The sequence below is a fragment of the Ranitomeya variabilis genome, chromosome 2 (assembly GCF_051348905.1).
Source record: "Ranitomeya variabilis isolate aRanVar5 chromosome 2, aRanVar5.hap1, whole genome shotgun sequence".
NCBI lineage: Eukaryota > Metazoa > Chordata > Amphibia > Anura > Dendrobatidae > Ranitomeya > Ranitomeya variabilis.
Window position 1 is genome coordinate 795,067,950 of NC_135233.1, and position 14,265 is coordinate 795,082,214.

At 42.5% G+C, this 14,265-nt stretch overlaps 1 protein-coding gene across 1 annotated transcript in view; it reads left to right on the top strand.

The window, feature by feature from the left end:
* The window catches only part of IMPG1 (interphotoreceptor matrix proteoglycan 1), a 742,521-nt gene that overhangs the window by 244,390 nt on the left and 483,866 nt on the right, over positions 1-14,265 (top strand). The window contains exons 6-7 of the mRNA XM_077289856.1: positions 1,139-1,221; positions 2,413-2,562. Of these exons, the coding sequence (XP_077145971.1) occupies positions 1,139-1,221; positions 2,413-2,562 (233 nt within the window). The remainder of the gene's footprint in view (positions 1-1,138; positions 1,222-2,412; positions 2,563-14,265) is intronic.

Here is a 14,265-nt window from a genome sequence, read left to right on the forward strand (position 1 = left end):
ATGCCTAACTTCTGCTCCATTTTTTATTGCCCATGGGACTTCTGAAAATAAAAGAGCACCTGCATGAAAAATAGAGCAAAGGTTGAACATGTGCATCTCCACTTCAATTAAGATGTGACACGCCCCTAGAAAAAGACAGGTAAAGCGCACTCGCGGTGAAGAACACAGAAAGCACTCACATCTCCTTGGCCTGCATGTAGGTAATCCTTTGGTTTTCATTCCACATATCCATACAACATTGGATTTCTATCAGACTATACATTATACCTGATTGACCTACTTCACTAAGCACTATGCACTTTTACTTTGAATTATTTTTCCATGTAAGGTACTGTATTTGATATTATATCATTACCTATCTTGTTATTATTATGCAAATCTCTGGCCTCGGTTTACACAAATATAGTTACAATATGGATGTTATTATCTTTAAATAACTGTGGGAACAATGTGTATGCCATTTGTGTTTTGGAAATCATATTAATGTTTACAGCACTAAGCACTTTTCTTAAAATTGCTGCCTATTTATTTTCCCACACTTATCCAAAATTTAAAAAAGAAAAATATGTGCAATGTATACTTGTAACTCTAAATGATAGCTATTACTTATCTGTGTATTATATCTATTGTATTTATCTATACTCATAATGTATAAGCGCTGCTCTGTTCTCCAATTGACATGAGGTACTTAGTGTTTTAATTTCTCATTTTAATTTATTGATAAATAATAAAAAATTGTTTTTATGGTTTTTCATATTCACTTCCTGATTCTGGATTCCTGTCCCAGAGTTTGAGTTTACTATGTTATGTGAAGTGTGACCTTGAAGTATAAGGTCTTTTGCGTTAATATGTTGGCAGTAGATTTGCTTTTTTGTTGCAAGCAGAAACATACAAAATTTTGGAAGAAATGCCACTTGCCTAAAAATGCACCAAAGAAGAAACAAGGAAGCACTGTTTGAGGCTTTTCATTTCTCCCTATTAATAAAAATGTGGTTGCCACATTTTATGTGTATGATAGTTGGAAAAAATGCAGCATTTTCCCTTGGGAAGCATCAAAAAGGATATCATTTTTATTATGGATCATTATATATTTCAACTTAAAAGAAAGGAATTGTGACTTTTTCTCTTTATATTACAGGTTCTCCTGAGTCACTCTTCTTTGATACTACAAACGACACTCCCTCAAATGAAATTTTGAATGACACCAAGCCTTTATCAAAGGTATTTACTGTGGTTTCTTACAGTCATATTTCGTATTTTATATAAACGTTTGGAGAGCTTTTCAGAATAAGTGATCAAAACATCCATTATTTTAGCTATGTAAGATTTGAGGAGTTTCCTGCATATGAAAATCATTTTAAAATCTTAATGAGATTTAGACTTGGGTTTGAAGAACCTTTTTGTCAAAGATCACAGCTAGTAGAGTCACGCTGAACCCACTAAGCTGTTACCTTTTTGTCACGAAAAGCCCTCTGCTGCCTCCTATCCTCAGGACAATTACGCGATTGACAAATGATCAATGGCGGAAGCCACAGGCTGTTTCCACTAATGGGACATTATTGGAGAACTAACAGTGAGTGTAAGGTATACACCTCCGATTCTAACTCATGGAATATGTATATACCCGGGTGCAGTCACTGGCAACTCCACAATAACCCAAGTAAGATAATCAGCTGCCAACATCAATCGTTTACAGGCCGATTGGACACATGACAGGTAACGTCTGGCTTTCAGGAGTGTGGTTTACAGAACAATAGAAACAGAACTATTACATTTTATATACAAAGATAGGCAGTGTTTATGAAAAATATTCAAAAGATTGTACAAAGGGGACAAAACATGAACAAAAGACTTACTAAACCTAACATCACTGCAACGGCCATTCACATTACAGTCCTTTTCTTAGAAATGTATGTGTTTGGTCTGCAAACAGGAACAAACTCAGATGTCTTTCCTTTTTTGTTAACCATTGGCTCACAAAAATAAGATTTGTGAATGGACCCATGAGTTATAAAGTTTCTTTGAATTATCTACTAAAAATCAAAAAGCGCATGTTCACAAAAATTGCACGTGAGAATGGTACAGCAGATATTTCCTAAAGGGATTAGAGTGTACATATTTATTTTGAGCACAGTTTTTGCACATGAAATACAAGATAAATGTTTAACCTCTGAAAACATTACAACCAAAAACAGTATCACAAAATTTCTCCAAGTTGTAATGAAAATGTCTACCGAGAACTGGACCTGTATGGCTCCATACAGAATGTAACAGAAATAAATCCTTTCTTACTAAATCAGTAGACATGATTCTGTCTGAATGGAAAGAGGCACAAATTAACAATAAAGTGAGTTATATTATACAATGTAGATATAGACTCAGGCATTTAAGATTTTTTTGCTTCATTTTTAGGGAACAGAAGTCACGAACATAGTACCTGAACAGCAAAAACAACAGATTGTAGAATTCACAGTTACCCTCAATAACCAAGAATTTACAAATGAGCTCAGTGATCCAAATTCACCGCAGTACCAAGAACTTGCCACAAATTTTCTACTTAAGGTAAGTTTTACCTTTTTACCATATTCTCTTCACATTTATCTTCATATTTACTAAGCAAGCATTCCCAACTAAAATGTCATCCTTTAAAACTTTCTAAATATATTTCTAATGTAATGTAGTTGTATTAAAGTGGTCGTCTCACTAACAAAGTATACTTTAATTAATAGATCTTGCGATAATAGTAAGTTCCAAAATTGAATGTATTAAAAAATGTTGCTATTCTTAGAAAATATTATAAATGTGCCCCTGCTATGCACTCTTTTATTTGCTGTGTCCCACCATGAAGAGCTGCTCCAGTTCATTGACGCTACATTACACAGCTCCTTGCCAGAGAAGGAAGCATAAGACAGTATAAAGCCAATAAAGCAGGGGATCACAGCGGCTTCCTTTTGTGAGGTAACACATTACTCTGCCTGTTTTGCCATAGGAGTGAGTCCTTCTACAGTCCTCATAAATCAAGTCATTGATGTAGGAGCTCCAATGGCCGCTCAGCTCACGTGTTATTACCTTGATTTATGATTTATGATGAGCTCAGAAGGCTGGCAATACAGTAGAAACCCTTACTGTTATAATAAACAGGAAAATGTGCTATCTCACAGGAAGGAAGAAGCAGCTGTGAGCCACTACTGTGTCATCTGTATAATCACTGATGCTTTCTCCTGTGGCCAGGAGCAGTGGTAAGCATTGATTGGGTTCCTGCATGGTCCGACACAGCAAAATAAAAAAGTAGTACAAAGCAGGGGCAAATTTATAAGATTATTTTTGTTTTTAACAACCTATTGTGGAACTTATTACATTTATTAATTCAAATGTACTTTGCTCATGGGACAGCACCTTAAAAATACTTACTGACTGCCGTGTTCGCCGTTTCCAGCACAGCTCCGCTCCTTTTCTAGGTAACGTGATTTCAAATCAGACTCGCCAGCATACAAAAGGGTTTGTGTGGATTCAAAGTCACCTTCACAGTGTAAGTCTGTGGAGCCATGTTCTGAGTCTCCATATGATTAAATTGGTGGAAGTAACACTGGCCCACACAATGGTCAATGAGTGAGCTAGCAAAGGAGAGGAATACTCACACGATCCAGAAGAGGGACCGGAATGAAACTTGAGAAGATCAGTAAGTATTTTAATATAGATACCCTACATTACAGACATATTATGAAAAGGTTTAGGAGAGAAAATGTTTGCAGTGAGTGCTTTTTTAACTATGAATGTCAGTGTAATTTAACCCCTTAAGCCCCGAGGGTGGTTAGCACGGTAATGACCGGGCCAATTTTTACAATTCTGACCACTGTCCCTTTATGAGGATATAACTCTGGAATGCTTCAATGGATCCCAGTGATTCTGACATTTTTTTCTTGAGACATATTGTACTTCATGGTACTGGTAAAATTTCTTTGATGTTACCTGCGTTTATTTGTGAAAAAAATGGAAATTTGGCGAATATTTTGAAAATTTCGCAATTTTCTAACTGAATTTTTATGCCCTCAAATCACAAGGATATGTCACACAAAATACTTAATACGTAACATTTCCCACATGTCTACTTTACATCAGCACAATTTTGGAACCAAAAAGGTCATTTTGAGGGGTCTATATGATAGAAAATAACCAAGTGTGACAACATTCTAAAAACTGCACCCCTCAAGGTGCTCAAAACCACATTCTAGAAGTTTATTAACCCTTCTGGTGTTTCACAGGAATTTTTGGAATGTTTAAAAAAAAATGAACATTTAATTTTTTTCACAAAAAATTTACTTCAGCTCCAATTTGATTTATTTTACAAAGGGTAACAGGAGAAAATGCACCCCAAAAGTTGTTGTACAATTTGTCCTGAGTACCCCTATACTCCATATGTGGGGATAAACCACTGTTTGGATGCATGGCAGAGCTCGGAAGGGAAGGAGTGCCGTTTGACTTTTCAATGCAAAATTGGCTGGAATTGCGATGGGACGCCATGTTGCGTTGGGGAGCCCCTGATGTGCCGAAACATTGAAACCCCCCACAATTGACACCATTTTGGAAAGTAGACCCCCTAAGGAACTTATCTAGATGTTTGGTGAGCACTTTGACCCACCAAGTGCTTCACAGAAGTTTATAATGTAGAGCTGTAAAAATGAAATATAATATTTTTTCACAAAAATGAATTTTCGCCCCCAATTTTTTATTTTCCCAAGGGTAAGAGAAGAAATAGGACCCCAAAAGTTTATGTGCAATTTGTCCTGAGTACGCTGATACCCCATCTGTGGGGGTAAACCACTGTTTGGGTGCATGGCAGAGCTTGGAAGGGAAGGAGCGCCTTTTGACTTTTCAATGCAAAATTGGCTGGAATTAAGATGGGACGCCATGTTGCATTTGGAGAGCCCCTGATGTGACTAAACATTGAAACCCCCCACAAGTGACACCATTTTGGAAAGTAGACCCCCTAAGGATCTTATCTAGATGTATTGTGAGACCTTTGAAAGCCCAAGTGTTTCACTACAGTTTATGACGCAGAGTCGTGAAAATAAAAATTATTTTTTTTTCCACAAAAATTATTTTTTAGCCCCCAGTTTTGTATTTTCCCAAGGGTAACAGGAGAAATTGGACCCCAAAAGTTGTTGTGCAATTTGTCCTGAGTCTGGTGATACCTCAAATGTGGGGGGGTAACCACCGTTTAGGCGCATGGCAGAGCTTGGAAGGGAAGGAGCGCCATTTGAAATGCAGACTTAGATGGAATGGTCTGCAGGCATCACATTGCATCTGCAGAGCCCCTAATGTACCTAAACATTAGAAACCCCCTATAGGTGACCCCATATTGGAATGTAGACCCGCCAAGGAACTTATCTTGATGTGTTGTGTGAACTTTGAACCCCCAAGTATTTCACTACAGTTTATAACGCAGGGCCATGAAAATAAAAAATCATTTTTTCCTACAAAAATGGTTTTTTAGCCCCCCAAATTTTTATTTTCCCAAGGGTAAAAAGAGAAATTGGACCCCAAAAGTTGTTTTCCAATTTGTCCTGAGTACGCTGATACACCACATGCAGGGGTAACCACCGTTTAGGCGCATGGCAGAGCTTGGAAGGGAAGGAGCGCCATTTGTAATGCAGACTTAAATGGATTGGTCTGCAGGCATCACGTTGCATTTGCAGACCCCCTGATGTACCTAAACAGTAGAAACCACCCACAAGTGACCCCATATTGGAACCTAGACCCCCAAGGAACTTATCTAGATGTGTTGTGAGAACTTTGAACCCCCAAGTATTTTACTACAGTTTATAACGCAGAGCTGTGAAAATAAAAAATTATTTTTGTCCCACAAAAATGTTTTTTAAGCCCCCATAAATTTTTATTTTCCCAAGGGTAGAAAGAGAAATTGGAATGCAGAAGTTGTTGTACAATTTGTCCTCAGTACGCTGATACCCCATGTGTTGGGATAAACCCCTGTTTGGGCGCATGGGAGAGCTCGGAAGGGAAGGAGCACTGTTTTTCTTTTTCAACGCAGAATTGGCTGGCTGGCTGGAATTGAAATCGGACACCATGTTGCTATTGGAGAGCCCCTGATGTGCCTAAACAAATGAAACCCCCAATTCTAACTGAAACCCTAACCCAAACACCCCTAATCCCAACCACACCCCTAACCCCAACCCTAACCACACCCCTACCCCTGACACACCCCTAACCCTAATCCCAACCGTAAATGCAATCCAAACCCTAACCCTAGCCCCCAACCCTAACCCTGGCCCTAACCCTAACCCTAGCCCTAACCCTAGCCCTAACCCTAACCCTGGCCCTAACCCTAACCCTAACCGTAGCCCTAACCCTAATGGGAAAATGGAAAGAAATACATTTTTAAATTTTTTTTATTTTTCCCTAACTAAGGGGGTGATGAAGGGAGGTTTGATTTACTTTTATAGCGGGTTTTTTAGTGGATTTTTATGATTGGCAGTTGCCACACACTAAAAGATGCTTTTTATTGCAAAAAATATTTTTTTGCATTACCACATTTTGAGAGCTATAATTTTTCTATATTTTGGTCCACAGAGTCATGTGGGGTCTTGTTTTTTGCGGGACGAGTCAACGTTTTTATTGGTATTATTTTCGGGCACGTGACATTTTTTGATTGCTTTTTATTCCAATTTTTGTGAGGCAGTATGACCAAAAACCAGCTATTCATGAATTTCTTTTTGGGGGTGGGCGTTCATACCGTTCCGCATTTGGTAAAATGGATAAAGCAGTTTTATTCTTCGGGTCAGCATGATTACAGCGATACCTCATTTATATTTTTTTATGTTTTGGCGCTTTTATATGATAAAAAAAACATTTTATAGAAAAAATAATTATTTTTGCATCGCTTTATTCTGAGGACTATAACTTTTTTATTTTTTCACTGATGATGCTGTATGGTGGCTCTTTTTTTGTGGGACAAGATGACGTTTTCAGTGGTACCATGGTTATTTATATCTGTCTTATTGATCACGTGCTATTCCACTTTTTGTTCGGTGGTATGATAACACAGGTCAAGTTTTGGGCACCACACATAGTGTGCAAAGCATGTATCGAATTATTACGAAAATGGAGCAAAGGACAAAGAAAAAGCTTCAAATTTGGTGTTCCAATGGTGTGGAGAGAGCCAAAAAATCATCATGATGACTGTTATTTCTGTGCAGTGCAAGTGCAAGGATTCAATAAGCATAAGAAACGAAAATGGGAGTAACATGGAATCTGCAAGAAGGCCTGTCCCTCATTGTGAAGATGTGCCTGTACCTGTGTTTACCATAAATAACAGTCATCATGATGATTTTTTGGCTCTCTCCACACCATTGGAACACCAAATTTGAAGCTTTTTCTTTGTCCTTTGCTCCATTTTCGTAATAATTCGATACATGCTTTGCACACTATGTGTGGTGCCCAAAACTTGTCTTGGTCCCCAAGCATAACCCCAAAATAGGGAAAATACACTTTTTTTACGAAGTCTGTTATGTTTCTTCTATGTTTTGGCAGTGTGTATTCACCACAAATGTAACAGAATGAGTCTGGATCGTTAAGACAACTTCTTCTTGATGAGTTCATGCTTTTCACTGGAAAACAGACAACAACATAAAGTTAGTGCAAAAATCAAGCTATGAACAAACTTTTAGAACACTAATTAACACAAAACTATATTGAGAACTGCTCAGTTCAAGTACTAATCCAAAGAAATTAATGAGATGATGCGTCGCATTTACCAACAAGTGCTATAAATAAGATACCAAAAATCTCAAAAACTTGAGCCAATCTGGCAAAACTGATGACATATTCAGAATCAGCACCCCAAAAATACCCTAAATTCGATGAAATATCTTTGGCACCAAAAATGCTGTTGACCAGTGTAATAAAAGGTTGTTTTTTGCCTCGTTTTTTTTTTTTTTACAGTGTTCATTGAAGGGGTTAACTAGTGGGACAGTTTTATAGGTTGGGTCGTTACAGAAGTGGCGATACTAAATATGTGTACTTTTATTGTTTTTTTTTATTTAGATAATGGAATGTATTTATTGGAACAATATTTTTTTTATTATTTATTTAGGATTTTTTACATTTATTTTTTTACACATGTAAAAATAATTTTTTTAACTTTTTTACTTTGCCCCAGGGGGCATCACATTATATTGACAGATCGCTGATCTGACACTTTGCTGTGCACTGTGTCAGATCAGCGATCACACAGGCACATCAGGGAGGCTTACCAGCGCTTGCTCTGAGCAGGCCCTGGTAAGCCACCTCCCTGCAGGACCCGGATGCAGCCCCATGGCCATTTTGGATCCAGGCCTGCAGGGAGGAGGAGGTAAGAGACCCTCAGAGCAACGCGATCACATCGCGTTGCTCCAAGGGTCTCAGGGAAGCACGCAGGGTGCCCCCTCCCTGTGCGATGCTTCCCTATACCTCCGGAACACTGCAATCATGTTTGATCGCAGTGTGCCAGGGGTTAATGTGTCGGGGGAGGTCTGTGACAGCTCCTGGCACATAGTGTCGGATGTCAGCTGCGATAGTCAGCTGACACCCGGCTGCGCTCCCCCCGTGAGCGCGGCTGATCGCACTGGACGTACTATCCCATCACTGGGAATTAAGTCCCAGGTCACCTTGACGGGATAGTACGTCCAATGGGATTAAGGGGTTAAAACAAAAAGTTTATTTTTCAGTTTTATAGATTTTTTCAGGCTTATCTGACATAAAAGAATTATAACATATTTAAGCTGAACTTGATCTATGCAATGATAGATGAACATCTTTTATTAACACTTTTGCCCTGCAGCACTGGAGTTCATAAGTCACACTACACAAGAGCAATATTCCTACTGTATGTAGTTTTTATGTTCCCACTATGTTTATATGGAATTCTACTGGGTTCTCTCATTATTCCCTACACTTCAAATACCGGCTTACAGCTTAAAGGTGCATGTGTGTTTGTGTGAAACAAATGAAAGCAAGTAAAGTTAGTCATATCAATCAGTGTATAATATGATATTTCTACAAAATCAACAGAAAACAGATACATTTACATATATATTGTGGTACAGTGACCCATGTTACAACCAGGAGGTGCTGTGTTTGCACTTCAGGATGCTAATGAAACAGATACTTCTCACCTGACCAACAAGCGGTGGATTCCGGGTCGTTAACAGGACCCACAGCAAGCTTAGCCACTTACAATCTTCCATTCCTTACCATCAGCCCATAAGGCTATACTTACCTAAAAGCCACCTAAGGTGCTGTATGACACACTGCGACCAATGAGCAGTATTCCTGCCTCTAACTTTAAGTACGCAACTGAGGAAGGTCTCTCAGACCGAAACGTTTTTGTACTACAATAAAAATGCGGAGTTGTTCACACTTAAGTTGAGTGCCAGGTTCTTTTTGTATTACACATGGTGTGGGAACCTACCTGTGCACCCTTAAAGTAGTGCTCACGTCTATTTCCTCTGCTAATGAAACAGTGTCCGACATGATTGTAAATCGCCGGTATGTGGCGCAGAGGGAGTCTGCGCTGTAAGCCTGCAGTATTGTTGTTCTGGGACCTGCAGTCCCACAAGTATTTGTATAGTTTATGGAGGGAGACTTGCAGGGCTAATTTGAGAGCTGGGCGTGTCGAACTAGCCACACACACCTCCCACCTATGGGAGTGGTTACAACTAGGTAATGTGACCAGGGTGTGGGTCACATGCTTCAGAGTGCATGGCCTGTGTGTTTGAATGTCCTGCAGTGGACTGGATTCCTGGAAGCACATGGTGAGACCATGGACCATGGTGTGTTGGAAGTGCCTGTGACTGGACTTTCTGAATAGCACCCAGAGAGGTCGCATCTGCAGAGCCTGGGACTGCTACTGTGTTGGGGAAGCTACAGTTCCTACTGTGGGTCTGGACTATCTGAGGTACCCTGGTCAAAAGGACGGTGATCCCAGTGAGGCAGCTTTTCCCTGGGAACCAGGACTGACAGGAGTCAGTGTGTGGAGCTGGAGCTCCTGTAAGGTAACTCCAGATAAAGGAGGTTACGGGCAGAGACGTATCTGCCATTGGAACAGACTGTCAGTGGTTAATGTGCTCCATTGATGTAAATAATGAACTGTTCGTGGTGCGGTTTATGATATTAAATAAACCGGATAGACTGTTTATGTGGAGAAGCCGTGCCTGAGTGCTTTAATCCCGTGTCCCCCAACACACTCAGGTAGCGCTATCTCACATTTGGTGCTAGACTGCGGGCAACGGTCCAGAAAGCATATGTGTAGACGTGATTGGTGCAACTCGGCGGGGTTACAAAGTTTGCTGTGGATCGGCGGGTCCACAAAGTCTGAGGTGCGAAGCCATGCAGAGCCTTTTGGAGAGGAGCTGCAGTTGCAGCAAGAGGTTCTGCAGCAGCCAGAGCTGCAGTGGCAGCAGCAGTGGCTTGTGATTGGCAGCCAGAGGTGCTGGCAGTTTGCGGCTGCAGATGGAGCTGTGGCAGTACCAGCAGGAGCTGGTGAGGTGGCATAAAAACATTGGTGGTCCAGATCGTGCAGACTCTTAAAGGGCCAGTGCCGACCCAAAGAGCCTTTTCTTGTACTGTGTGAATTGGGGCCTGAGAGAACCATGGGGAGTCCACAGGGTGTACCCAGGGAAAGGATGGTGTCCCTAAAAGGGGTGGTGTCCTCAAAAGGGGGCGGTGACCCAAACAGAGATGGTTGCCCAAAAAGGGGTGGAATCCCAAAAGGGGGAGGTAACCCGAACAAGGATAGTTGCCCAAAAGGGGGGGAATCCAGGGGAATGGTTGTTTCCCAAAAGGAGGCGGAACCTCCCAAAGGTAAAAGGGTGGTGCAGACGGGCTGTCGCCAATGGCAATTGTGCTATTCAGGTTCATGCTATACTGTGAATTGGTCAGCCAATGATTTATCACAACAGTGCCCTTTTTGGTTGGATGGAGAATGTGTGATGGGACTGATAGGCCCAGGAAGTAAAGCATCTTTCCTAAGGGCCGCTCCTGAATGCACTGTGTCACCTGGGATAGGGACAAGAGTGAATGACACCTATGGGGACATTAAAGGACATTTGACAGCCTGCCTATACATTGACATGACTGAGGGGTCCACGTCCCAGACTGTGGGGACAAAGTGGGGACAGTACCAGACTTACTATACACTATGGTAATAGGGTGGGACTTGGAAGCCCTATGAGACTGGTGTATAAAAGGAAAAGTGTCTGCGGAATTAATATGTATGAGAATTAATGTGAAAAATGCGCCCCCTAGAGTTTACAGTCCTAAGGTAGGCATGACCAAAGGAAATGGTGGACGGGCCCAACTTATGGACATGATGTCACCTGACATGTACCACAAGATGACTGATAATGATGTGGTGAATAAAACCTGTGGAGCTGACACCCAGCTAGAAAGCAACAGGAGTGTTCACCATACTGCGGGGTGTGACACAGACTCCGGAGGTGACTGTGACGTGTCATTGCCAGTAGCAACCACTAGGGCTGAGTACAATGGTGTGTTGACAGAAGCACTGACACAGTGGAATGACAGTGCTCCACAAGCTGAAGTCAGGATGACAGTGGAAGCAATACCAGAACGTATGACTGGTTAGTAGTGTTGAGCATTCCGATGCTGCAAGTATCGGGTATCGGCCGATACTTGCTGTATCGGAATTTCCGATACCGAGATCCGATATTTTTGTGATATCGGGTATCGGTATTGAAACAACATTAATGTAAAAATGTGTAAAAGAAAGAATTAAAATAAAAAATATCGCTATACTCACCTGTCCGACGCAGCCTGGACCTCAGCGAAGGAACCGGCAGCGTTGTTTGTTTAAAATTCGCGCTTTTACTTGGTTACGTGAATTCCCGGCTTGTGATTGGTCAGGGCGGCCATGTTGCCGGGACGCGGACCAATCACAGCAAGCCGTGACGAAATTACGTCACGGCTTGCTGTGATTGGTCCGCGTCCCGGCAACATGGCCGCCATTAACCAATCACAAGCCGTGACGTCACGGGAGGCTGGACTTGCGCACTTTTTAAAAAACGCGCGTGTCCAGCCTCCAGTGACGTCCCCGCTTGTGATTGGTCAGGGCGGCCATGTTGCCGGGACGCGGACCAATCACAGCAAGCCGTGACGAAATTACGTCACGGCTTGCTGTGATTGGTCCGCGTCCCGGCAACATGGACGCCATTAACCAATCACAAGCCGTGATGTCACGGGAGGCTGGACACGCGCGCTTTTTAAAAAGTGCGCAAGTCCAGCCTTCCGTGACGTCACGGCTTGTGATTGGTTAATGGCGGCCATGTTGCCGGGACGCGGACCAATCACAGCAAGCCGTGACGTAATTTCGTCACGGCTTGCTGTGATTGGTCCGCGTCCCGGCAACATGGCCGCCCTGACCAATCACAAGCCGGGAATTCACGTAACCAAGTAAAAGCGCAAATTTTAAACAAACAACGCTGCCGGTTCCCTCGCTGAGGTCCCGGCTGCGTCGGACAGGTGAGTATAGCGATATTTTTTATTTTAATTCTTTCTTTTACACATTTATATGGTTCCCAGGGCCTGAAGGAGAGTTTCCTCTCCTTCAGACCCTGGGAACCATCAGGAATACCGTCCGATACTTGAGTCCCATTGACTTGTATTGGTATCGGGTATCGGTATCGGATTGGATCCGATACTTTGCCGGTATCGGCCGATACTTTCCGATACCGATACTTTCAAGTATCGGACGGTATCGCTCAACACTACTGGTTAGAAGTGTGGGTGTGACCAACTCTGGGACTTGGCAGAGGTGACCAAAGGTGTGACCATTGAAGATGGGGAAGCTCCAGGAATGGAGTCCGACACTGTTAGAAATGGGGACCGCTGGTTCAACGATAACCGATCGGGTGGTGGTGACTCCCATTCAGATGGAGACTCTAACGCCATGGAAGGGGAGTACAATAACATTGACCCGGGTACACACGGAACATTTTCTTCCCGTCATCAGAGACGTAAAAGGCACAAAGTGGTTGAACCAGTTGCACCTTGTGAAGCTTTGAATAAAGGCGAGGTGATGAAAGATGGTGAAGGCTCCAAAAAACCTGATGCTGAGGACGTGGAGTGTGTGAAGTACTCTCAAGTCCCACAGAAAATGGATGAAGCTAAGGATGTCACCACTGAGACACCAGAGAGGGCTGAAGATAACCGTGTTGAGTCCAAGCGTGCAAAGGTGGAAGAAGCCACCAAAGGTGTGGGGCCTGAAGCAGATACCTTCTCGAGTGATGGAAACTCAACCAAGCCAGAAGATGTGAGAAGTGAGTTAAGGAGGATCCAGGAGACAGTAGAAGCCCATTTGAAGCAAGAGGACCTTCGGAGACAGGCTGCTGAGTGCCGAGTGGGGGCCTTGGAGAAAGAGGTGTCTGAGCTCAGAGGTCACCTGCCAATGTCACAAAGTGTGAATAAGGCCTTAAGGGAAGATGTGGAAGTGCTCAGAGAAACATTAAGAAGTCTTCTGCAAGAGAAGAAGATGGTGGTTGCAGGCTCACAGCGGCAGTGCCAGAGTGGTAACGAGGTGAAGCTGCCAATACCCATCCTGGCCAGGGGTCTGGAAGAGTGTAAAGTGGAGGAAGAGTTGGCACTAAAAGCAGAACAAGACAGTCACCTGGTCTTGGCAGATGTCTTAACGGAAAGGTCCGAGGCAAAATGGGAGTTGTCTGTTCATGAAGAGAGTGAGACCTGGCTCTTCAAGTCCGTGATAGACGTACCCGAAGATGTGGGACAAGCATGTACCAGTGTGGATGTGCATGAGGCCTTTTAAAAAGCAGTAGAAGCATGTAGTGTCAACTGACACCAGAGACGAAACAGTAGGTGATACTGTCGACTAGGGAAGTCACAGTGAAGCGGGTGGCTATCCTGAAGGATATGCTCCTACAATGTCTTCGCACGAAACAGATGATCCTGTTGAGAAATAAGGAAGCCGCTCGACGTTTGGAGCATGCCAGGAAAGCTGAAAGTCGGCTGGGCATTGTGGAAGACATCGTTCAAGTACACAGAAATCTGCTGGGGAAAGTCATTGGAAGATTTAGAAAAGTGATGCAGGACCTGGTGAATAGATCTGATGTAGCGAGTTTGAGGATTCCAGATGATGGTGAAGTCCAGGTAGCTGGTGAAGATGGGATGGTTCCATTTGTTGTAATTGGCTCAGTAGAAATCCATAGGAACATTTGAATGCTTCTTGAATACCGGGTG